At 39.0% G+C, this 27,185-nt stretch overlaps 1 protein-coding gene across 5 annotated transcripts in view; it reads right to left on the reverse strand.

The window, feature by feature from the left end:
* ZNF143 (zinc finger protein 143) overlaps window positions 1-24,501 on the reverse strand; it is a 42,214-nt gene extending 17,713 nt beyond the window's left edge. The window contains exons 1-8 of one of the 5 annotated variants that reach the window (XM_075502168.1): window positions 24,367-24,463; window positions 14,916-15,131; window positions 10,365-10,483; window positions 9,476-9,568; window positions 8,914-8,997; window positions 8,607-8,687; window positions 7,285-7,481; window positions 3,338-3,412 (exon numbers count right to left, since the gene is read on the reverse strand). In XM_075502168.1, the coding sequence (XP_075358283.1) occupies window positions 3,338-3,412; window positions 7,285-7,481; window positions 8,607-8,687; window positions 8,914-8,997; window positions 9,476-9,568; window positions 10,365-10,476 (642 nt within the window). In that variant the 5' untranslated portion in view covers window positions 10,477-10,483; window positions 14,916-15,131; window positions 24,367-24,463. Of the gene's footprint in view, window positions 1-3,337; window positions 3,413-7,284; window positions 7,482-8,606; window positions 8,688-8,913; window positions 8,998-9,475; window positions 9,569-10,352; window positions 10,484-14,915; window positions 15,132-15,342; window positions 15,448-24,366 lie in introns of those variants that run through there. The other 4 variants (XM_075502165.1, XM_075502166.1, XM_075502167.1 and 1 more) reach the window with 4 other exon arrangements.
* Window positions 24,502-27,185: the final 2,684 nt, after the last annotated feature.

Consider the following 27,185-nt stretch of genomic DNA (forward strand, 5'->3'; position numbering starts at 1 on the left):
CATAACCTCATGAATCAAGAAATCCATTACTAATACTATCGTTTAACCTATGATATAATGAATCACAGAAGTCACTTTAATACATTAAGGATCATGAAGATGACGCTTGCTTGAGCACCTGCACTTAAGCACTGACTTTTTTTTCCTGTCAGTAAACCTGCTAGTATTTCTTTGTTGTTTCAGCATATAAAAATATGTATATAGTTGCTAAGATCCACTATAAAGCTGAAGTACACCAAAGTTTAAAAGAAAATTAGAAACAGTTCTATAATCAATGTGCTAATATCTGTAAGGAAATGACCAGACATAATTTTACCTATACTAAGATTGATACAAAGGGGGGGGTGGGGGTGGGGGGGTGGAGATAAACCAAACAGAACACTTAGGAGAAAAATCAGTTGAACACCGTGAGTATTTGTTTGTTCAAACAACTGTTTGCGGAAGTATGTGTTTCTTCACAATACATTAGTTAGTACGACTTGAGGATTATTAAGAATTCAGTTAGTATTATCATTCACCAAGGACAGATATAGTATTAAAATTATTGTTCTTAGAAGACAACTCACACTAAAGAAGATGTTAGGAGGCACAAAATCAGAAGAACATAGCAAATAAAGCACCTTTATAATAATGTGAAACTTGTTGAGAGGAATTGTGTACTTCGAAATATTTTTAAATAGAAAAAAAAAACAACAACCAAACCTAATTTTAAAAGAAATCACAAATGCATCTTGAGTCCAGACAGGTAACACAGGAGAACAACAAAGGTAACAAAGATCTCAGAGAAGATTTTTATATTGTATACGTACAAACTTCAGTCATACGATTCTGCTTTTATTATGAACAGATGGGTATGGCAGGTTTGAAAGGAAATAGTGTGTGATATCCATTTGGGCACACATAGTCTTTTGTTTTCACATGTAGAAATCACAAAGAGGTTTTATGCTTTTTTCTTTGGTGAAAAACCTAACCATATGCAGGTTTGAATAACTACTTAGCAGCATGACATCTGTTCTGTTCTTGTGTTACCTGTGGACTTAAAAAGTTTACAAATATACACTTATTTAATACTATATCTAAATATGAGGCTATTTTATCCCAAGTAATATATTATTTCAGAATAGGTTACAAGTAGGTATCTACTTAAATCAACATGATTAAGATTTTCATAGATAATTAATAGCTTTAGCTTTTGGACCCTTCCGTTGGCCAACTGAAGTCACCTTGCAGGGGTCAGAATTTGAGACTAAGCCTCAATACCTTTTGAAATACCAGGTCTTTTTTTGTTTGGAACATACAATGCTCCATAAGATTGGCACATTTCCATATGGCATATATGTTGCCACACATGTATAAGACAAAACAACCTCCAGATTCACTTTGGTTTAGGGCTGAGGCTGAAATCAACATGTAACTGGATACTGGTTACATGTCATTTTGCTTAATAGGCTCTTACTTCCAGGTAAAACCAACTAAGATCTTATCTTACTCTTCCCTGAATTTTGCATTTCGTTGGAGTTGTATCCCTATTCCAACCTACAAGTGTGCAAAACCTCTAGATTTCTTGATTTCATTTTATGGAATATATTCCAATACCATAAATAATGCATGTATTAGCTATTCTCTCCTTTCACAGTCATGCCACACAGGCAACAGTGGAGTGTGGGACCTAGCTTTTAAAAAAATTAAGAATAGAGAATTGAGGTAACTGTCAGAGGTGAGCCTATAATTCTTCCTTTCACAGATACTATATTTTACCTTGGAAGATATTTTTCCTCCTTGTCCAGTTCATTATCTCTTAAATTAAACAAAAAGGAAAAACGGGGCTTCTCTGACCAAACCTTTCTCAACACAATGACTTTTCCATTTTTGATTTTGTCATTTGAACATGTGTCCTGGTTTCAGCTGGGATGGAGTTAATTTTCTTCCTAGTAGCTAATACAGTGCTGTGTTTTGAATTTAGTATGAGAATAATGTTGATAACACGCTGATGTGTTAGTTGTTGCTAAGTAATGTTTACACTAGTCAAGGACTTTTCAGCTTCCCATGCTCTGCCAGGTGCACAAGAAGCTGGGAGAGGACACAGCCGACAGTTGATCCAAACTGGCCAAAGGGCTATTCCATACCATATGATGTCATGCTTGGTATATAAATGGGGGGAGTTGGCCACGGGGCAGCGATCGCTGCTTGGGGACTGGCTGGGCATCGGTCAGCGGGTGGTGAGTGGTTGCACCACTTGGGGTTTTTTTGTTTTTCCCTGGGTTTTGTTCCTCTCTCTCTCTCGTTATTTTCCTTTTCATTACAATTTATTACTATTATTATTATTATTATTTTATTTCAATTACTAAATCGTTCTTATCTCAGCCCACAAGTTTTCTTATTTGTGCTTTTCCAATTCTCTCCACCATCCCCTTGGGAGGGGGGGAGGGGGAGCGAGTGGCTGCATGATGCTTAGGTGCCAACTGGGGTTAAACCACAACAACTTGTGAGAGTATAGGGGTTTTATTATTATTTTTGTGGCTGGTCATAATTCTTTGAAGCCCAGAATATGTTTTGCTTTGTCTTTTCCTTTAATAAAATACGTTATGATGACAAATACCATTATTCTTACATAATTTTACAGATGCCAGGTAAAAAAACCTTGAGACTTAATAAGTTGCACCTGTATTTTCCATTGCCCTTTGAGCTTTCAAGTTAGTATTTTCACATTGAAAAGGTTTTTATATTTCTACACACTAACAACATGAATACAGAAAAAGAAATTGAAGTATTTTTCTGCTTCTTTAAGCATTCACTAGGAGCAACACTCTTATCTACTGATTACTTATAAAACCCGCAATAAAAGCCAGGGACCCTAATAGGGGAAGTGGAATCAAAAAAGTCACCAAAGAGAGAACAGCTCCAGACATATGCCTGGAATTGTTTCTCTCGAGAAGAAAATAATTCCTTAATTGAGTCAGCATTCCTTCTGCTTTAAGGACTTTAAAAAGTCAGTTCGTTGCCTGGAAAAGAACTTCTGAAATACTTACACCCTTAGTGACTAAATACTCAGGTCGGACTGAAAAATCTTAGAAATCCAACATAATTTTTAATTATCTTTTAACAGAAAAAAACCCAGAAAACAGTAAGTATTAGAAGATCCTTTTAAAATCCTGTGAAATGATCTTGTACAAAGTGAGAAATATGACCTATCTGTATAGGTTTGAAATCTAAAATTCCTGAAGGGTAGCAGCAGACCTTAGCTCATGGCTACACAGGACTATCTATCATGCACATTGCTGGGCAGAGAAGACAGAAGAAATAGATATATTTAATTATTTTGTATTGGGCTACATACCTGCATTTTTTTATCTTGTTCGTTTTCACCTATCATTCCTGTGCCACTAACACTGTCATTTCCATCAATAGACACCTGAAAAATGAAGTTGAAATTGGAAAAACATTTACAGGTTATGGTTATTATTATTCATCTGAAAAACAGGGGGTTACAGACAGTTCCTGAGGGCTTATTATTTCATAGCTCTCTAGCTCCCTCTTGAAACATGGTTATCCTATAGTACGTTAGCTTTCATGAAAATCACCACTTGTAGCACCTGCATGATAGAATAGGTAAAGTGAGCATCTCAAAAGTTGTCTTAAAACAAGGTAGGAAAGACTGCAAGAACCAAGTATGTTAAATTTATAGACTGACAAAAGTATTAAAATAAATTAATAAATTTAACAATACTGAGTTCTGACAGAAAAAAAAAAGAAAATGTTTACTTCTTTTATAATAGGGATATCTCTCTCATATCTCTCACTCCCTGTTAAGCAGAATTTACTTGTTTTGAACAGCACAACTCCTTTGGAACCAAAATACCTAAGACAATGTGTTACATCTCAATTCGAAATAGTCAAATTACAACAGCTAAGCAAAGACCTGTGTATTGCTCCATAGGTTTATTTTTTTAAAAAGTCTACAGGAGGAGAAAGCTATTGCTGCTTTCCAAGGAGCTTATAAAAATATTTGAAAGAGTATTAGATATTAATTTGAAATTTTTATTTAAATAAAAATATAATTGCCCAGTTTAAAAAAAAAAAAAACAACAAAACTCTCTCACATACATCAACTCAAAGAATAGTGCCTTATTAGTCACTGTAGAAAAAACGAATTTAAAGTACACTTTATGTAGTTTCCTATTCCTTAATTGCCTCTGTATTGAGCACAGGCATTCACAATACTCTCTGCATCCATTACACTCAAGGCTGAGATTGATGCACCTAAATCTAGTCTAAGTGATTTTATTCTTATTTAAATTAGTTTGGCAGGAACCCTACCTCAGCTGGTATGCTTATACCCTTTCACTAAGGAGGTCATAGCAGGATCCTGAGAACGTTAATGGTTGTGTAAAGTATCTTGCTTAAAGCATCAGCTACCAACATTTCGCTTGGAGACTTAAGATGAACTTGTCCTGTAACAGGTTTCTGTACTATCTTTCTAAATTAGATGACTGTGAGCAATATTCTTTTGGCAACTTTGAGCTAAAACTGAAGAGGAAAGTGCTCAAGCAGAGGCAAGTTTACATTATAGAGAGACTGCAAAGAGAGTCTGCAAGCTGGTAATTCTCGGGTGGTTTTTTTTTTTAAAGGAAACAATAGCCTTTTTGGGACCTTCTGCAGAATTTTTGAAGGGAGGGGAGACAACCTGCACAGAAAGGAGAATTGAATCACTTAATCCTGGACTTCCTCTTGTTGGTTGAGAAAGGAACTGCTGGCATGAAATTAAAAGTTCATCAACGCCACTGGAAACAAACGATCCAAACAGAATGTGCATGCATGTATGCAGATGTACGCAAATCCCAGGAACTGTACTTTTCCAGCAGCTGGGATGTCGCAGGAAAACAACTTATGGAAGAAAAGTATGTGTTGTAACCTCTTCACAATTCCATTACATATCTTCTGACTTAATGTTCACTCAGAGCAATGATCTCTTTTTTCCTTGGTTGCTTTGGAAGGTGGCATTGACTTAGCTCAAAATTAAGAGGACTCTAGTTACGTCTTTGCATATGCTCTGCAAGATGTGGGAAAGTAGTACTATGCCTAAAGGAGAAGCAAGGGACAATGAAAAATATACGTGTTCTATGACTTTCAGTGAACTTCTCTGTAGTCTTCTTGGATCTCTTTGTATGAACTCTTACAGAGTTTCTACACTGATCTTGGGCAGCCTACAGATCTTTGCTATTTCTGCCTGTTATGTAGTACAAGGGAACAGAGAAGAACCACCATTCTCCAAATCTGCCTTTAAAATTTTCTTCTCCCTTTTAAGTTTTAAAGAGAAAACCTTCAAAGTTAACAAAAAAAGCAAGATTCTAAAGAAAGATTTAGTCTGTCTTCAATTAAGAACATAACAACACCTATACTGAGCCAAACTAAAGGTCAATCTAGTGCACCATTTTGTTTCCAACAGCAGCCAGTAGCAGATGCTAGAGAAGACTAAAGGAACAGGCCAAGCATATAGTGATACACTCCCAGAAATATTCTCCCAACCTCCAAGCAATTTGTGGCTTAGGAACTTCCTGAACTAGAAGTCACATGTTTCTACCTAATAGCCCTGGATACATTTTTCTTCTATGAATTTATCTAATTACTCTTTGAATCCAGGGACACATTAGCATCCTCAATATCCTACAAGCAGTGCCTTGGCTTAACTTTGTGCTGTTTGAAAAAGTGTTCTTCCCTTGTTTTTCTTGAACCTGTCACCTGAGAGTTTCATAAGATGTTTCCCTGTTCTTACACTGGTAAAGACAATGACTCTTTGTGCCACTTAAAATTTTAGGAAATTCTATCATATACTTACCTCATGTATTTCATATGTTTGGTCATCATTGTTGCCCCTTCCTGTACCTTTTTCAATGTTCCTATACCAGCTGCTATGAAAAGTATACATTGCCTCACTATGAAGTGTACACGGACATGGAGCAGACTCACAAAACCACATTTCTCCTTTTAAGAGAAAGACAGGGTTGTGACGATTGAGCTATTATTTGCTTTTGTATGTAAAAGAGGTGCAATACTTGGAAACTCACTTCTGCTGACTTTCCCTGAGATGTTCTAGCAGTACATTTCAGGATAAGGTTCTGAGATGAAAACTTAAAGAAAATAAATAGAATTTTTCCTAGACACGCACAAGTATACTACAGAAAACAAATTCACATTACAGAATTAAAAAACACATGTTAAGATAAATAGGACAAAAATGCAAATTTATCTGCATTTCTTCTGTTTCTTCTTCACCTTCTCAAAACAGAAACTTAAATTATGATTAATATAGCTCCTTGTTAAGAAGGATGAAGTTATGATTGATTTAAACCTAAATTAAATAGTAGCTAGGGAATGTGTAAAAGCTTGTCACTACAGCTCAACTAACCTTGAATTACCTTTTATTTTATGAAATGTTCAAGGCATAGCCAAACACAACACAATCTGACTGGCTCTCTTGGGATCTCTCAATTATAACAGACAGAAGCATAATGGAAAGAATAGTGTATAAGCCATTTAATTATCCTAACTGGCCTTCTCCCAGAATTTGACAACTCTCAGTGACACTCGAGGGCAGATTTTAAAATTTATTCTACTCTTTTTCCAGAGCAATACAAGCACTGATGCTAATCATCCAGCAACTGGGACACTGCTAAACTATAAAGTCATGGAAGTTGCACCACCCAGATTATACTTACATCGTGCTTTACAAAAGTCCAGTAAAGTGGACAACATGAATTTTGAGCATCATACTACATTTTACCATTGAAAATATAGATCAAAGAAGTTCTTTCCAAACTCAGTAACCGTCTAATTGTCTGTTTTACACTTCATACCATACCTTGCCCAGTACACCAGGCCCTACTCTTCCCAATGCAAGGAAAAAAATATAAATCCAGCAATAGTGCCTGAACTAGAATAATTTAACTGTGTCTGTCTTTCCAAACAATGTCATCTCAAGAGGCTCGTTTCCAATGCTATATTTTAGAGAGAATTATTATTTAGTTGTCTAAATCACCTTCCAAATCAATCTGACTCCACATCATTTCAGCGTTCAATCTTTTGTTCTTTTTATGCAACACTACACACTGGAGCTGCTCATGACAGTGAAGCACTGTCATGACAATTTGTTGTTCTCTCTTCTAAGAGACTGAAGTATCTCTTAATTATCATTTTAATTCTTAGATCACAATTGGCTTTTGCTGCCAAATACCTTGTGATGCTACATGAAAACATTATGGATAGAGAAAATGTCTTTCAGTATACCTTGGCTGCATATTGCTCCAAAGCACTGATGGTATCTGGGTCAATGGCAGCATCTCCTGTATGAAGACCTGCCACTGTGCCATCAGCTTGAATGGCTAAAATGGTATCTGACTGTGGCATTTGCACCGTGTGATGAATGTAGGCAGTAGTTCCATCCTCCAGCTGGACTGCTTGTAATGCACTCTGGTCGTAACTGTCTGAAAAATAGTATTACAAAGTGTTATGAAAGAAGAGGAATAGCAATGTCTGCGTGTTACACAACAAACTACTGCTGTTTAGGAAATGTCTCCTAAAGTCATATATATGTATAAAATATATGAGAAATATAACAACTAGTACATGAGAAATATAAACACTTAAAATATTACTATGAATAGCACTGATGAAATTTTTTCAAGACAACACCTCCCATAGCTTTATTTCTGCACACTTATAAAAGTGCAAAACCAATTTTATATTGGTCTAGCTTTATTTACAAAGGAAACCAAGAACACAAATATGCTTGCCATTTTGTATCCACTCATAATAAAATGAAAATAATGTAACACATGTACTGATGTCAATACTTCAGATTTCAGAATTCATAAATCTGATCATTTTAAGAACAGAGTCACGCAAATATGCAAAAGAAACACTAAAATACAGGATGACTTTTAAGGAGGAAATTCTTTATTGTACTCTCTCCTCTTAGTATTGCTGATTGTAGAATGTAATTCTTATTACACTAGTTTAAACAGACTTAAAATACCTACTTGTTCACTTTTTGTAGAGAAGTAGTACTATTTCCAAGACTAGTGTAATCATCTTCTGCAGAAATCTAAGTTACCATTTAAAATAAATGTTTGCATTCTTGACTGTCAGCTGTCATATTTTCTGCCCTACTACCTAATGGCAAAATCATCAATAGCATGATCTTTAAAATTTAAGTCAATCTCTACATTCTTTAGCTCAAGAGGGATTGATTGATTGATTCTTACCTGCTTTTTCTTCTCATTTTCACATGCAATTATTGCTAAAATCTGTATAAGGACTTACATTCTTTTACTAACATGACATATACTTACTTTAATGTAATCCTGGGCTAAAAAAAAGTTAAATATGCTGGGTTTTATTCTGTTTATAACTGTTATATGAGGCCCAAATAAGGAACTGAACCAGTCTCATTTCAACAATTTCCAGATGTCACAAAGTAAAAGCAACAAGTAATCTACATTGGGAATCACACTAGATGACGTCATAGTCTAAAAAGAGTACTGTGTTTTATACTGCTGAAGTTCTGTTGAACTCAAATGTAATAAATCACACTTAAAAAAAAAAATTACCTTTTGAGGTGTGATGAATAAATGCCGTAGTTCCATCTTCCAGCTGAACTGCCTGTCCATCTTCCAGACGCAAGCTGTCCCCTGTTCGGAAGAAAGAATTACAATGCTTCAACAACAGTTTGAAAAATCCATTAGTTGGAAAGATTAAATACTAAATAACTAGGATTACAAAATACCTAGGCTCTCTTCACAACTGTTTCCATTAAAATAAGAAATCAAGCTATTATAATGACCATAAATTACTTAATATCAATATTTATCGGTAATACATTATTTTAGAATATATTTCTTGTATTATTACACTTACTGCTTTTAGGCATGGGTACATGTTGAACATAAGCAGCAGAACCATCTTCTAACTGAATCACTTGGCCATCCATTAATTTCCCATCTGAAATACACAACTAGAATTCTTAAAAAGTATTCTGTATGACACATCACAGTTTAAACACACAGCTGATACTTTCTGGATTAAAATATCAATAAAATATCACTGAGAAATAATGTTTGTAAAGAGTAAGCACAGTATGACTATACAGAGGTTTTAAAATTCTGCAATAAAAATTGGAAAAGGCCTGATGTCCTACCTAGTAGGCAGAATGTTGATGTTTGGTTTGAAGTGTAAAGATCATCTCACTTTTGTTTGACTTACGTTCTGCATTTGATACCTGCATCTTATTAGTAGCAGAAATAAATATTTGTTTTATAGTACTACTGTAATACCTGTAATTCCCAGCTGGAATTGGAACTTCATAAACATTGTACAAATTTTGCCTGACTTTACAATCCAAAGGGGTTTACAATCCAAAGACAGGGTTAAAAAGGGGAATACTATTTCAATACCAATCAACTTTTAGACATTTACCTACCTTTAGAATTGTGCTGTATGTAAGCAGTGGAGCCATCAGCAAGGGTAACTGCTTGCAAACTTACACCTTCCATGTTTTCTAAGTTGTCACCATCTAGCAAGGAAAAAAGTTCATATTCACTATTACCAGCATCAAACCCTAAAAATCACAACTTAACCACCTCCATACATGATTACATCCCCTTAAACCATAATGATTTCAGAAATAATAATAGGAAATAGCTCTTACTTGCTTTCTGGTTTTTGAACCTTGAACATATACTAGGGTCATATGTGCAAGATTTTGCTCTGCAAACATGACAGCTAGAACGTTATTTTCCTTAACTAAAAAAGTTACAATGTCACTGAATAAATAACTTCAAAGCTGAGGAGAAATATTAATTAGGTCATGAGAGTCAACAGTGAAATAACAATATATATACTTGTATTGATAATTTTGTTTTGTAGACTACTACCTGTCATTAATATACAAAAAGCTATTTAGGGTAAAAGATTTAGGAAAAAGTTTTTAATCCTGTAAAATCATAATGAAGCTGTCAGAAAACATCATGTTTAAACCAATCCTAGATCACCAATCTATTTTAAAACTCAACTTGTTTAATACACACTTAGATATAAACTGAAGTTACAAAGTATGAAACAGTAAAACTATAGTGAGAATAAAGTCAGATTTCATATTTCCTATTTTGGCACATTTACATTCCTATTACCTTAATTAAGAGATCATTTCCTTTCAGAATTAAATTAGTGAACTTAATCAATCTCAGTTAACTAAGAATAATTTCTGTTAATTTTTCATTTAGAATACACTATGTGATTTTTAGAGTTTTATCTGAATTTCAAACAGAAAAGACACAATAATGTAGAGGTATTTTAACCTGAAGGTTCACCTTGCACAGCTACAGCTTCTGTTAGACAGAGAGTCACATGCTGGGCCTCCATTCCTCCTCCAGAAAATTCTGCCATTCCCTGAGAGTCTCGATTTATCTGAGCTAATAACATCGTCTACCTAGAAAGAAAGTGTTCACAAAACATAGACAGAAAATTTAAATACAGAACCAGGACTAGTTAAAGACAATCCAAGTTTAATTAGATTTTTATACAGCTGCTACAAGTATTTTATGTTACCTTCCGCATAAAGAAGATGCAATGAATGATTGACTTACCCGGAACATACTTCAGAGGAAAAAAAGTTATTTGAAATAAGTAAATATTATTACCTTAACTAACTAAGCTGTTAAGAACTTCAGGTAGCAGTTACTAAATTGAAATTCATCAACCACATTTAGATTTCAGTTAAATATGAATTATTCAACCAATGTATAAAGAATAATGGTGGTAATGATGGTATAAGTAATGGTATCTTTTTGTCCTCAGAATTAAAATAAAGCTGACAATTCACCCACAGTCACCCATGACAACAGCAGGGTTTTAACTATATAAATTAAACGTCTCTCTGGTGCCAGTAAGAGGTTTAGAATCTATCACACACTGGGAAATACGTACTTCATTAGTAAGTCTGACTGAATGATCCAACTATTTCCCTGAACTTTCCAGGAAGGTTTCTATTTAAATTTAAAAAAAAAAAAAAAAAAAAATCCCTCCTTGAAAATAATAAAGTATCTCATGATAAAATGTATTAATAAGACAACAGGATAGTGATTAGTGAATGACAGTAACAACTCTGCATGTATCTCATATAACCAGATACAGCTATCCCTTTGGATACTTATTTTTTACCCAGGCACGTTTCAATATGGGAGATTAAGAAGTCTAGTGAATCTGAAAGGCTATTACTAATTTTCAGTATTACTAGATTAAGAAGCTATAAAAGAAATATGTAACATTGAATTCTACTAACTCAGATATTGGCTTTCACCATGGGGGGGGGTGGACGGGACGGGGGGGACACCAACCAAAAAACCAAACCACAAAAAACAACCAAAAGAGAGTCACTGAGTTCTGCAAGCCCTTTAGTTAATGTAACATACACTTAATGTGGATGAAAGGGGGTGGGGGGTAACCCCACATGGAATTGCAATCTAGGCTACACAGCATTAAAGCAACTTTCCCCCCACCCCAATCTCTTGATAGTCAAGAGTTTTTCTTACAATAAGAAGCAGTTAGATAATATCACAGAAAGGTTCCAGATAAACAATCAAAGCTTTTAATCTTAGTATGGTTCTATGACCTGTTGTTTTACCATTCAAGGCTGAGAAGAATAATCTAGTTTTTTTAATTTACTTATGATTACATTTCTAAATAACTAAACTATTTTTACCTCTACAATCCAGAGATCTGCCCTTGAATGAGCAACTCATGAATGGTCTCAAAGACCACTGAGAAACTCGTGCTTACATCAAAACTAAAGAATAACAAAAGCAAAATTAGACCATTTAGGTACTCCAGCATGCCTGCAGTATTTAAAAGGTTTGGTACACTAATTTAGTAGTTGAAAATTATACCCGAGTAGTAATTTCCAAATACATCCAAGTGACTTTGAAGCACACTGTATTTCCTAGAGAGGCAGGCAGCTACATAAGTTTCTTAGTCTCAGCAGAGAAAAAGCCGACTCCCAACCCAACCCAACTGTTGCAGCTCTGCTGCTTTTGCTGTCTGAAGTGCTTTAACCCAAGTACTATGCACAAAGCAAATGTGTTGCTACAGTCCAAGCCCTGCTAACTTTTAATGTGATGTTATACCAAGTACCCACATTACCTCCTGAAATTGGACCTGGAGTCTAAGTCACCTTGACAGGTGTGAGCTATTATTGACAGTTTGGTTAACTGTTAAGAGCCCAGTTAATGGAATAGATACAGTTTATTAAAGAAAGTGGAAGGGGTAGCTTTAGGAACGTTTTAAGCCTCCTGTAAAAAAAGCATGTTTTTTCATGCGCTATGTTGAAAATCATGTAAGAAAAAACCACTACTAATGATCAGTTCATAATTCAGTAAAAAATATGCCTTCCAAGATTAAAATCCTACATATCTATCTGGAATGTTAAGGAGATTAAAATATAGTCTTGTCATAGAGAATTTGAACCTTGAACAACTCTGAGCATCAAAAAGAAGATACCGTTAGGACAGAAACCAAAATATAATTCAAAAGAGCCATGAGAGATTTTTTTTTAACATCCAAGGAAATTCTTCTTCCCAGCATCCTTCTCAAGAAAAGAAGCTTTTATAGAAAATGAGGTCTCTAAAAGAGATGTAATACAACAGAAAAAGAGCCAGTGCAGAGAAGCCATCCAGACTAAATTGCATTTATACTAGATGTTTCTGAAGAAAATGAAATAGCTAAGTTTTTTTGGATACTATAATCTAAAGAACAAGGAGTTGTATGAGGACATAAGAGATCCTGAGTTCAACTCCCTTCTCTGCCATCTCCACGCGAGTGACTTTGGACTAGTAACTTCTTTCCGTATTACTCATTTATCCCCCCATCTCAAAATAGGGACAAAACGCTTACTTAGAATGCACTTTGCTCGTAAACTAAAAATGGGACAACATGCTCTAGCTACAGGATCAGCTTAAACAAGCGCTTAATTGAAGTGGCCCTACCCTCAGCGTTCATGTACTGTGCAGCAAGTAAGATCAGAAAACTGATGCAGTTAAAAAAAATAAACTAGCACCAAAAAAAGTTTTATTTCAGACCAATTTGCAAGGACTGCTTCTCTGGAGGTACTGCCAGCTTGTAGCAAGTTAAGTAATTATGGTATTAGACGCTAGTGGTGCACAGAGGTTGTCTGTATTCTTAACCGCTAACAGTGTTCTGTATTGTCAATGTTTTCCATTCACTCAATTTTCAGAATACCTCATGGAAGTAGGTTACAAAGCAGCTAGACCATTTCACACATTGGAGAAGAAAGGCTACACAACCACTGATTTTGACTAGAACTGAAACAATTCCAGCAGGGACTGCATCTCAAAGGCCTTTCAGCTCAGGTCGTCTTTAGAATATTCCCTCTCTTAGACAAAGTATCTTTTAAGAAGCCCCCAGCATCTTTAATGCACTGTCTGCCTTTAAAATAGAATAATGTCCTTCCTCTAGAGCTTATGCCTCTTCTCTCAACTTTGGGGAAGTAGAGAGGAAGCTAGTCAACACAGACAACTGCGAAGTCCTGAATCAGTCAGAGGAGAACCAATTGCTTAAAGGGTCAATGGCTATTTTGGAAGAAAAAGAAATGTAATGCAAGATAAATTCAAGGGCCAAAGGAGCAAAAGTATTTGTTTAAATTATTTTACAGTGTTTGTTATTGTAGTGTGGCTGATTAATAGTTACCACACACTGAAAAAAAAAAAAAAATCAGAGTGAGCTGCTGCACACAGCAGAACAACATTCACTACTTTCCTCTATTCCAGATGATCTGGACAATCATGTGCTGTAACTTACACAGACTGCGTTGCTGTTTTCTCCCAGTTCTGACTGCTTTAAAATTACTCCTTCCAATATATCCTCTTCCCAATCCTCTGTCCTTCCACTAGCTTCTTATCCCCAGCTTCATCCCTTCTCCTTGAAGTACCAGTTTCCTTCTTCAGCCAGTCCTATCATGGTACCAAATTTCCAACACATCCCTCTTCCCAAATGTAATCCCATCCTTCTTGTCAAAATAATCTAAAATACACCCATGTCCACACCAACTCCTTCTGCAACTAGCCCCCAAGTCTTCTCTTACTGCTGGTCTGCTCTATGTGTCCATCACACCATTGTCTATCACCTTCCTGCCTCTTTGTCTCAAGACAGTTCATGTTCAGACCCATCTTAGAGGTACATCCCCTGTAATGGAGGTTGTAGCACTGGGACCCTCCCAAACAACAAAACCCCAGCTTTCACTCACTCTCTGGTGATGCAGCAGTTTTCCCGTTACTCTGCTGTGCAGGGAGGAGTACCCTCAGCCAAAACTGAATGTGCTGCTCACTTTCAGCCTCTCTTCCTCCTCCTCAGCGGAGAAGACAGGCTAACCAGACAGGGCTACGAGCTCTGAGGAAGAGGATGGGGAAAGAAATAAAGATGTAAAGTTGGCCTATGTTGTAGAGAAATGGGTCAGGCTGTCAAAGAGATACTGCTGCTACAGTGTTACTTTTTTTTTTTTTTTTTTTTTCTATAAGAGCGGTCAAATACAGGAACAGATTGCCAAGAAAGGTTATGGACTCTGCATTCTGGTAGGCATTCAAGACTCAACTTGACACAGCCCTGGGCAACCTTGTCTAATCAGACCTGCCTTGATTGGGGCTGGACTAGAAAACTACTGGAGGTCCCTTCCAACTTAAACTGTTCTATGATATCTAATAATTTTGATATTGCATACATTTAAAACAGTATCACCATGCTGTTGGTACATCATCCACCCTGCAAATCTAGTCTCCCATCATGTTTTTATTCATTTGCCTTGTTTTTTTGAAACCAGTCTGTTTTCATCAAACTCAAGTCTCTTCCCTTACCTCAGCTTTAGTCACTCTCTTCCTCCCCTTTTCTGTTAACTGGCTTATATGCTGCTTTCTCCTCAGCTTCCAGCAAATTTGTCTTCATCCTTCTTCCATTCCGAATCTCACCAGCTTCTTTCCCTAATCCACCTCATTGCTTTTATTTCTGTGCATTTGCATCACTAAGCTTTTTCTTTAAACCTCCTGTCTGCCAGGAATTTTGTCAGCAAGAACCTGGTAGAGAAAGAGTTCCTTTACCCACTTCAAATATTGCACCTCATTAGTTAAAAAGCAGCTGAAAGCATCAATTTTTAGGAAAATACATGAATCCTGGAGTGGGGCCTGCATGGCTGCTCAACAAGACTGATGCACATGTATGCTGCTTAATCTGAAGAGCTGTCCTACAGAAAAGACACAAGTACAGGCTTAGTCATGAGGTACTCACTGAAGTGAAAACTTGAGACTTGACTTTGTGAACTCTTGCAAATCTTCCCAGATCATACGCAAGTTGCAATTTTCAAAGGCACGTTAATGATGATATTTGTGAAAACTTTCACAAGGACAGTAATGCATATTGCATTCCTGAAATGATTAGTCACCGAAATACTCCTATAGTATTCATGCAGAGAAAATCTTACTATTCTTTAAGATGGTTAAAATACTTCCCACAGAAAAAACAGCCCAAGACAGAAAATTATTAGATTGAAAAATTTCTGAACTGAAAACAGTGTCTGATAGAAGTAAGCAACAGCCAGTCACAAGAAGTGATGCTGAAACAAGTCTCGCACTATTAGTTACAAAGCAAAAGCACTGTTAGTGATGTGCATTGCTGACTTACTATGCTTTTTGACAAAAGGTGCACCAGCAATGTAAACCCCCAGTATAACACTGATAGATAAAATATGCCATGCAGCAGGGTACATAGGTGTAATTTTTTGTTAAAAAGAAACCTAACACCCCCACCACCACCCCCAATTTCTCTGAACAGAAAAAACTGTGAACTCAAGCATGCTTTAAATTTTCAACACTCAGAAACTAGAGGGATGCGGGGGAGGGGGGAGGAGAGAGGTTGGTTAAAAATAAAGGATTTTTCATGAAGACTTCATCAATTTGCCTATCTAGAGAGCACCTCCTCTATTTTTCCTTCCACTAATACTCAAACAAATAGAATTTTTTGGGTGCTGTCACTTGTTCTGGAGAAAAGACACAATATTAAAAGAGAAGTTTTTATATAAACTCAATCTAGCAACTGGAAACAGGAGTCTCCACTGAAAACTAGGAATCAAAAAACCTAAGAAACAGCAGGTGGGGTTCAGTCAGCTGAAAAGCAAAGCAAGAGCTGGTAGAGGGCATGCTGCCATGGAGCAGAAAGTGGGTTTGGGGCACTTGGGAACTCTGGCAGCTGAGAGGACAGCATGAGGAGACTCCATGTAGTGGAGAATGTGGCATATAACAGCTGGAAAATAGCAGGAATTTACCATTTAAAGAACAACTATACCACTGTATTCCTGGACAAAGGAAAAACCTGCAGTGACACTAGTAGAAACACCTTAGGAAAAAAAAAAAGATGATGCTTAGAGGATGATTAGCAGGAAATGGAATAAAGTTTGTAATAGCAGTCATGGAAGAAAACTTACAGTTATAAAATGCTATCTAGAATGTGCAGGAAGAAAGAACTGGGAAAGAAAGACAGGAAAAAACCTACTCCAGACATTCAGCATCCTTGTGATTGTTCACCCTCTTTGCGCAGACAGCACCGAGAAGCTTGAAATAATATCCACTTATTTCATTTGAAAAGAAACATCACTTTTATTTTTAATACACTTCTAAATAATGTACAAAACCACTGTAATTTTATAAAACTTACAAAAACAAATAAAAAACAATCCAGAAAACTAAAATGGCAAATGACATATAATCCCACAATACTGAAATTTTCATTAAGGAATTTTAGGAAACTGCATTCCCATGTTTGACAAAGCTGTATCCCAAAATCAGTTCAAGTATGTCAGCAGTGTAACATAATTAAGGTTTTTCTAAATGAAATACTGTCTGCATTAGGGTCCTTAACAACTGATATGATTGCAAAGACCAGTAATTTCCTAAAACTAGTCTGATTAACAAACATTTGTGAAAAATCAAAATTAGTACCTACAATTAACATTCTGGTTAAATACACATCCACTGATAATTAATACGTATTACAGTCTCAGTGCAAAAAATGACTGACAGACTGAAAACTGACTAGTCTAGACAAAGTTTTTTTAGAGCACCCAAGTAGATAGCTTACTAATTACATAAAGTCATTTGACAGCTGTAGGCTCAGAAATAAAAACAGCAGAACTAAGGCTCTCTAAAAATCTTACTTCTGTTCCTATAGTACCTGTACGATAATCTTTTCCAGTATTACACCAGAAATCTGTAGCAGGGTCAGAAATGAAATCTAGATCCTGTGGATGCTTTGATCAAATGCTTCGATAGATGAGATGTGGATTTCTTTCTTCATCAATGGCCCTTACCTTTTTCAGTATTTTACCACTGCACTGAAACATTGACTTCATGCTATAATCGGTCCAATTGCCTTTTAGTAAATAAACATAACAAACTACTTAATGTTAGGCATTTCTAAATTTCTCCTATAAATTTCTCCTATTTCTCCTACATGCTTTCTCCTATAATCTTAACTTCTTTTACTGTATTTTTTCCAGTCTCTTGTAAAGGCAAGCAAAACATAAACAGCAATTTCAACCACATTAATCATCCACTGTATAAAATGGAAACAAGGCTGAAAAACAGAACAAAAACCTCTACTGAAGAAGCTGGTAACAATAGTTGGATTCAGATAGAGGAGTAAGATACGCAATTTAATAGCAAATTACACAATTATTTTCTAGATAGCAAAGAAGTGTTGCGAATTATGAACCACGGGCTCTAACCCTGGCCCCAGAGAAGAACCTAATCAAGACTGACAGCACTGTCAACTGCATAAACATGATGTATACACTCCGAGTGGCAGCACAGCTAACTTGCAGAGACTGATGTTGCCCAAAGCAGAGGTTTGCAGTCAAACTCAAGGCTCCCTTCTACTCTTTTTGCAGTATTTCAACCTTTCTGTTCCACCAGAGCTATACCCTGATTATAATGCAGTTCAAGACTAATTCACTGCCACAGAGTTTGGTATCTCTTCAGAAATAACATATAAATGCAAGACCAAATTTATCACTGCCATAACCAAACACAAGTCTTCCTGACTTCAGTGTGAGCAGTGAGAACCACATTTAGCCTCATGTAATTACTTTATATTCCAGCAGTCTTTCTCCCCCCAAGTCATCACCACACATTCAGTTTACATTGTGAATCCCGTCTACAAATCGTGAATGTTAAAAGTATTGTCAGAGATCAATGCTTGCATTTTATAAAAAAAAAAAAAAATTGGATTAACCAGTGCAAATAACGAATGTTTACAAATCCTTTCTCTAACTAATATTATGAGATTATGCATATGAGTGCAATTTCATACTGTGGGAGTGCTAAGGATGCTATGATTTTCAAATGTATGGCACCTAAAAAAACACAGGCAGATCAGAAAGCCACCCTTTTCCTACATGTGTGGAGAAGACTCAGGTTGATCCCAAATATGACTGCTAACTTCATACGTTTCTTGAACATATTAGAGAAGAAATTACTGGTTAATCAGTGGAGGTCAGAGTAGTTCCATTAGTATATTAACTGTCAGCAGTGCTGACAGAAAGCTAATTAAACTCATGCTGCAGCTCTGGGACAAGCACCTCACCACAGACTTGGGAGTCTTCAGAGAGATCCGATTCCAAAAATCCTGCACAGAAGGTAACAAGCAATTGAGATCCATACAGCACCGTTTGCAGAGGTACAGAGACCAGGATTCCGAAAGCTTTATCAAAGTACAAAAAAGTATACTAATGCACTTGGTCAATGATCAATGTGCTAATGAGACAGTTATTCTCAGCATGCTGCCATATAGGTGGAATATGAGAAAGAGCTATATAATCTGTACCAAAACATCAAATTCAAATATGACTGAAAACACCTATGCATCATTCGGAATACTTGTGTGCACAGAATGGCTTGCAGGCATACTGTGACAGGAACAACGTAACTCACCTACCAAAACAAGCCAGGAAGTTTTTCTCAACTCAGACGGTATTCCTTGCTCAAAGTTAAGACACATTGCTTTTCTCCCAGCCAAACTTGTATTATCAATGCTAAAGAATACCTTCTTTTCTAAAAAAACCCAAACCATTTCTTCATTGCAGACTGGTTTGGTAATTTATGGTAATAAGTTATTTTTGTTTTAATAGTCGAAAAAAGTAAGGATAAATAATTATAATGTGCATGCTCAGAAACTGAATGTTGGGCCTGAGATCAGAAAAAAACTGAACCTATGGTAGGTCTTCTGATTTTCTGTTTTATAATTGAAAAACTTAGAATATGATTAACAATGCTGGGGAAAAAAAAAAAACAACTTTAAATAATTTTTCAGCATGTATGTTAGTGAGATAAAGCACTAGATTTCATTCCAAGTGGATTTTCCCCCTGGAAGTCACAAAATGAGAAACAGACTTAAAGCACTTAACCAATGAACCTATGTGTTTTTAAAACTACTGGCTTTTGGGGTTTGTTTTTTATGATCAAGTATATATACACAAAATACTGGCGATATAAAGAAGGCATCCAGATGACGGATGTCAGAATTGTATTCAAAGTACTCCTGGAAATGAGCAGTAATGCCTATCTGCAGTAAAAAAACCCCAAAACCCAAAAAAAACCCAAAAACCAAAAAAACCCCAGTTAACTTCTGAAGCACTTCAGGAGGCTACTTAATCCTTAAATCATAAAAGCTCTGGTTGTATCAGTGAGTGTTTTAAATAAAACAAGGAACATTTTGTGAATAGGTGAATACTTAAGGGCTAAGAATCTGAAAGAAATTGAGACCAACTATTTCTATCAATGTTTTACTTTTGCATCAGACTTCTAACTCTCTTAATTGTCAAGAAATCACAAAAGTGTCTAATTTACATCACCAAAACAATTAATCCTGCCTGTGCCCCTTCAAACCCAGCAAATCCACTGAGACTGCCAACAAAACAGGGAATTTTGAGTGGGTTGTTTTGTGTAGTTACGAGTTAATTAGTAATCTGATAACTACATTATAGATTTATCAGTATTAGCCATGACAGTTAACAGTAGTGTTTTAGTCTATGCTTGTATTTCAGGAACTAAACGGCCAGCCTACTGAATTGCCAACCTTTACCCTGAATTGCAAAAAAAACCCAAAAAAAACCAAAAAAACCCCAAACAGATTACAAATGTAAATTGAAAAAAAGTGCATCTAAATATATTCTGAGAAACTCTCTGTAATACCATGTTAGCTCAGTATGAATATACTTAAGATATGGGCAACATCAAGTAACATGCAAATACCGACCCATCTTCCAATTCTAGAGAAGTCAGTCATCAGAAATGAAGTCCAACAGCATTAAGCAGGTAACAGAACTGCCCCCTCAAGAAGTGTATACAGAGGAAAACATTCAGCAGACAATAAAATACAGACTGAGGGAAGCACTAAGTAGTTGTAAGTGTAATTCTGATGTCAACTTTGAATACCACAGAACTTGCTGGAACTGTAAATTCCTTTCAAAACCAAGAACTTCATTTATTTAGCAAGTGTTACCTTGATGGAGCAAAGTACAATCCCAATATACATTAAAAAAGCAGTGTAACCCAGAAAATTTTAGCAGACTAAGTCACTGGAAGCATTCACTAATTTAGTCCAATTCCATTTTTGAGTAACTGATCAACAAGTCCTCGCGTGCAGAGCGCAGAGTTAGACGACCAAAACCATATTCCCTTAAGTAAATACAACTAAGAGCAGATCAAGTTACAGACTTAAGGTATAGGCAGAACCCCATAAACCCCACTGTGCCATGATGGGTCGTAAGGCTTCCTTCCCCTCCTCCCCAGAAATGTGGTGTCCATGGACAGGCAGCTCCCTCAGGTTCCTCACTCCATCCTCAGAACAATACCCATGCACACCCCTATTTACAGGAACTTGCATTTCAGAGCTGAATTCTCATATTTCAGAAGAGATCCATTTGTTAGGATTACAATCCATTTTAGGGATCCATAAGCAAAGCAGTAACCTTCCTTCAATCTCTTGGGATCTTTTGTGGCACAAGGCACAGGAATAGGCTACCCAATTCATACTCTCTTTACCAGGTGCACCAATTTCCTTGCAGCATAGAAGAGATGAAAAAACGAACTGCCCACCTATTAATGCAGACAGAGCAGAAAGCATGCTGTTGAGCTGTAGAAATGTGCAAGAGATGTGACAATACAGGAAAAAAGCTAGTGGCAAGGAACGGCAAACAAAGGTTGGCCTGGGATGCTACGGTATGTCCATACATGTCAGAGGCAGCACGTGTGACAAAAGATAACATGGGAAGTAGAGATCATGGGGATGATCAAGGAAGAGGGTACAAGTCAAAATGCAGACAGGAGAAGAGTAATGAAGGAATTGGACTACAAGAGCACTGAGACAAGTTAGATCTTCCTCGTATTTGTGTTCTGTCCATTGCAAAGCTTGAAACTGGAAGAATTGCCCTGATTATCAGGAATGTGCTGTTTGCTTTGTGTGTGGAAATTCATCCAAATTCAGCTAAGCGCTATGCTTTGGAAAACAAATAGTTTCACACATGCCAACTAAAGACTCCTCAGAATTTATTAACAGTGTTTCTCAAAGACTCAACCTATGCTGAGCATGTTTTAACCCAAAACTCTTAAGGGCAAGACTTACATGCAACAGCAAGGAAAGATCAACATCCTGCACTCTAAACGAAGCCCAATTACACTGTAAGAGAAGCAACCCAGTTCAAAACTGTCATCTTTTTAGCTTTATTTTAAAACAAACCCCATCTATTTTATTAAGGTCAATACATAAGTCTGCAAGAACACAGACACACACAGACACACACAGACACACACAGACACACACAGACACACACAGACACACACAGACACACACAGACACACACAGACACACACAGACACGATGTTTTAAGGAATGACAGTGCCCAGAAAAGATGGTGCCCAGGGAGAGACCATTACCACCACCAAACTTAAGCTGAAGAACCCTCAGCCTAATCCCTCAGCACATCCAACAAAACCATAGGTGAGAAGGCAGCCCGTGCACCAGAAGCACAGCTGTGAGCGGGCACAGCAGCAGCAGCCTGCTGCTTAGACACTCCCGCTCAAACTCCTACCAATTCCCTTCTCCCAAATAATACAGGATAGCAAAATGTGGGCCAGCAGCAGTCTGCTGAGCTGAAGCAGTACATAATTTGAGATATTCTAGAGACAAAAACAAATTTACAGCCTAATTTTGGCACCCATTACCAGGGAATATTCATCACTTCATTATCACTGCACCCATCTCCTCTGAGAAGAGGGACTGCCAGCTCATGACAGAAGTTATTTTGATGTTCAAGCATTGAATGCTACCCAGGCACGAAGACAGAGTGAAGCGCGTGTGACTTTCTAGCTAAAGAAACTTTTGCACTTGCTTAAGCATTTGCTTTATTTAAGCCTTTAATATAAGGCAAAATAACTCTTCCTCAGATAGGATACTAGAAATGAAACATTATTTCATTACAATAATGAGTATAGTTTATGTAAATGATGCAATCAATTTGAAATAATTTCTCAAAACTGTTTAAAATGTTTATTTTTACATCTCATTTAATCTGCAATCTATTACCAAAACAGTCATATATTATTTGACTATGTATTCCCAAGTTTCATTTTCTGCAGTAATTTAGATGAATAGCTTCTGACATATATAAAGCTTGAAAGCTCAAGACTTTAATGCATGAAATACAAAGAAACACGCCATGAAAACATGGTTATGTTGTACTCTGCCATTCTAAAACTGTATGGCAAATACACAAAGAAGCTAAAATATACTGCACATATACTACTTCTCTTAAAAAAGCTACTAGTTAAGGACAAACAAATATAATTTTTCAGGTACGATTACCTTGAAGCTACAACAGAAATATCTGGTATATAGTCCTCTAAGGCATAACAGATTTACAACACCTGAAGCAGAATCTTGAGAAAACTATATGGCAAGAGAAAATGTTTTCTTTGAAGGACTGTAAGGTTGAAGTTTCTGTATCACTGGAAACAGGAATAACGTTCCTTAAACGTGGTGTCACTCTTTGTATAATGTCAAATGCAATTCTTTGGTAGTTCAAAACAAACCCGTAAGAGATTTTATACATAACTGGAGCTGCTCAACTGCAGGCTTGTTTTAACAGAAAATTTAACTTGCGTGAAAGTCACATCATTTTTTCTTGACGAATGAGCCCTGCAAATAAGACCTTATCAGAAAATAAAATCTTTGCGTTATTGCAGGAAATTTTTCTAGAGGGGTAGCTTCTCATTATCCTGTTCTATTAGAAGTTCTAGACAAGAAAAGCTGAAGGAAATTACAAGAGAGCAGGCTGTAAAAGTCTTAACATGATTTTGCACGGTATTTTGGTGAATTGAAAGAGATGAACTAAAATAGGTAATTTCACAAGCTCCGTGCAAGGACCTTCTCCTGCGTTAGCACGGCAACAAACGTGCTCATGGCACCACAATACAGCAACGTTAGAAATAAGCAACTTCATGCAAGAACAGTGAATTATTCCTTCCCAAACGCGCGCGCATCAAGCCGCACGTTAGGCCGAGAGAGCTCTGAAGGCACTTGTTTTAATGCCGTTTTGCAAGTTTGCCCTCCGTCAAAATGGAAATATCACGTTAAAAAAAAAATTAAAGAAAATGTAAAAATAAATTATCCCCCAAATTAATGCACGGCGACCGCTAGCAGCGAGCGCCGGGCGCCCCGGGGCGGGAGCAGGGCACGGAGCGCGCCAGGATCCCCCCCGCCCGCCGCGCTGCCCGCCGCCGCCCCCGCACCCCCCTCCCTCCGTCGCCACCGCCCGCCCGCGCGGAGAGCGCGCCCGCCGCCGGCAGCCCCCGCCCGTGACGCAGCGGCTAACGGGCGCCCCCGCGCCCGGGCCCGCGAAGGGGCGGCCGGCCGGGGCGCCACCCGGGACGGGGAGGGGGCGGCGGGGGCGGCGGCCGGTGCCCGGCGCGGCGCGGCCCGGCCCTGCCCGCGGTGCGGGATGCCGGTGGGCAGGCGCGGGCAGGCCCGGCGGGAGGGGGAGGGGCCGGGCCGCGCGGAGCGGGCGGGCGGCGGAGCCGCGGCTTTATTCGTGTCGGTCGGTGCCGGCGCTGCCCGGCTGCCGCCGCTCGCTGCCCCTCGCCGCCTCCCTGCGTGCGGGGCGGAGGGCGAGGCCCGGTTCGGCGGCCCGGCGCGGCAGCCCCAGCCGGAGATGGCGGTGGTTAGAATAAGGCACACTGGGTAAAAACACATTTATATACTAACCTCGCCGAGAAATTTTCCAACAATTCCTCCGTCCGACCACCATGCACCAGGACAGGAAACGGCCGCCTCAGCGCCCGCCCGCCTCAGCACCGCCCCGAGCCGCGCGGGCGGGCCTGGCGCCCCGCGCTACCGCCGCTCCCATTGGGCGCGCCGTGCCGTGCGTCACCACCTTCGCTCACCATTGGCCGCCTCCAGGCCCCGCGCCAATGCCCATTGGCTAGGCGCCCGGGGCCCCGCCCCGCGGCTTCATGGCGTCTCGGTTATGCTGGGTTCGGGGCCGCCGCCGCCGCCATTTTGTACCGCGGGGAGCGAGGCGCTTGTGCGTCAGCGGGGGAGCGAGGGAGCCGGCGCCATTTCCTTCCCCGGGGAGGGCGCACGGCTGCAGCAGCGCTTGGGGACGCCGCAGGCCCCTCAGCGGGGGCTGCGGGAAAGGAGGAAGCGAGGAAGGGAAGCGTGGGGGGCCGGGCGCGCCCTGAAGCGGCTGCCTCTGGCAGTGTGGCCGGCCCCCCGCGGTGGGGACGGAGCGGCGCGGCCCGAGGAGGCGGACGCCTGGAGCTGGGCCGCCGGGCGCCAGCGGGGAGGGACTGCTGGCTCGGCCGCCGCCCGCGCGCGGGCTATGGCCCCGCCGTCGCGGCACCCACAGAGGGCAGCGGCGCGTCCTGCTGGGCCCGGGGCGCCGCCGTCCCCGCGGAGGCGGGCGGGCGGGTCCGCGGAAGGCGGTGCGCGGCGCTCCGTCCCGTGTCGGTGCAGGAGCCTGAGGGAGGGAGGCCGCTGGAAAGGTGCCGGGGCGCGGTGCCCTCGTGGAGGGCCTGCTCGGGGCACGGCGTGCGGGCAGGGCTGGGGGAGCGAGCACCTTGCCCTTCCCCAGCCTCGTTATCTTCTGCTGCCGGTTCAGAGCCGCTTTTGTGGATGAGGATTCTGTTCTTAAACCTATGCTTGAGAATATCCGTATGTGATTTTTTGGTATGGAAACGTAATAGTCTAACAACAGCTCCACAGGCAATTAAAGGGTATTACAGTTATTTTGGTAGATGATTTTTCAAGAAAACATGAGCTATCACCATTGATAGGACAATATGCCCAGCTCTGTAGGGCATACTGTCCTTTCTAGGTTACTTGACCTTTCTGAACATGACATACAAAAGCAGTTAAGATTTTTTGCCTGAAACTTGCACTCATACAAACAGCCAAAAATAGCTTATTCCTGAATAGGTGTAATACAGAGGAATTTTCCTTTCTTAGTTTCAAGTTTTGTTTCCTGTTTCTTAATTGGAAACTTTCACCCAAAATACAAATTACAGCCATCAGTTTGATTTGAGGCACAGTAACAGTGAATGAAATACTGAAGATAAAATTCTGTTCTGGGTTTACCAACTCCTTTATGTTAACAGTTTACTTGTTAACATCTGTCAAATCCTACAACTTGGTATTTCCCATTCTGAAGTGCTTTCTGTTCCTAGCATCAACATCTGAGAATGTCTGGTTATACAAAGCAGAAGTATCCAAACCAATGACACACCATTTAAGTTCAATAAGCTACATATGGATTGTGAAGTAATTTATTATGAGTGCCACACCACCAGGCAAATGAAGCTTTTCCACATTCCTGGTTCCGGGTATGTGGAAGGTCCCACAGAGCACAGGGAAAAGAAAAAAACAGCTCAAGGGCCTCAACTCTGGCATTTACAGTCCATAACAGCGTAATACAGGAACACCTTGGACCTTCCAAGGTTTTCTCAAATTTTGATAAACCTTTTTACTACTGCATTCAGGTTAAGACTTGAAGTGGATTGAGCAGAAATTCAAAACTAATGCTCTTCCTAACTACTTTTTTAAAGTAAACGAAATGCCTACTTCTACATAGGTTTTCAGAAGCAGTGCTCATCCACTGCTGATCATATACCAAAGATAAAAACTTACTTAGTAGCCCAAGTCATGGGAGACTGGTAAAGTCTGAACCAACATAGAAAGTCTGGACCAGTGTTACCTGAACTTGTCTGCATCTGTTGAAACCCATATGTAGACAACACTAGGTCTGCCACTAATGCTGACTTTGGAACCACATCCTTCCCTCTGGGAGCCTGCAGCACCCACTGAGGAGCCGTCCCCTTGGCTGCGCTGCTCGGAGCCATCAGCGAGCATCAGTCCCATTGCTGAAACTCCAGAGAAGGATGCAGCCATGTATCTTGGTGTTGAATACACACAGAGAGCGCATCAGCAGGGGTATGACTGCTTACAGTATGAACTGCTTAAGTACAAAGTGCTTACAGTTTCTGAGCAGCATCTCAAGGGAGTTACAGGGGGGACAAATTCAGGCCCAGGAAGTGAAAATGGTTAGCAAGAGAAAGTACGTACGAGGAAGGACTAAAAGGGAAATTGACAAACGTGCAAAGATAAAATGTGCTGAGAAGCTTCATGATGTTTCTGCTCTTCAAGAACTGATAATCACAAGAGGAGGATGTTTCCTTCAGAAAAATACAACTTAACCTATAAAACTTACCAGGTATCAATTACTAGGCACAATTAAAAGCATCTGCATGTTTATTGTCAGGTACTCTGTAATTAATCCACTGCAGGCTTCTTGAATCTTGCAGTAGTAATTCTAGGCTACAAGAGATTTGAACAGAGCTTTGCTGTACTATGCTGACACCTATTAATTCTTTTAAGATAGTGATTTAGGAAAAAAGGGTATTAAATTAACCCAGTATGTCAACATTTAAAAAAATAAGTGTATGACATAAGCCTCTTGTATTTAACACAGTTAAGAGAACTGTGGTTGCACCTAACATTTCTGCTTGAATAAATATTTTAGAGAGGAA

This window comes from Mycteria americana, chromosome 5 (assembly GCF_035582795.1).
Source record: "Mycteria americana isolate JAX WOST 10 ecotype Jacksonville Zoo and Gardens chromosome 5, USCA_MyAme_1.0, whole genome shotgun sequence".
Taxonomy (NCBI): domain Eukaryota; kingdom Metazoa; phylum Chordata; class Aves; order Ciconiiformes; family Ciconiidae; genus Mycteria; species Mycteria americana.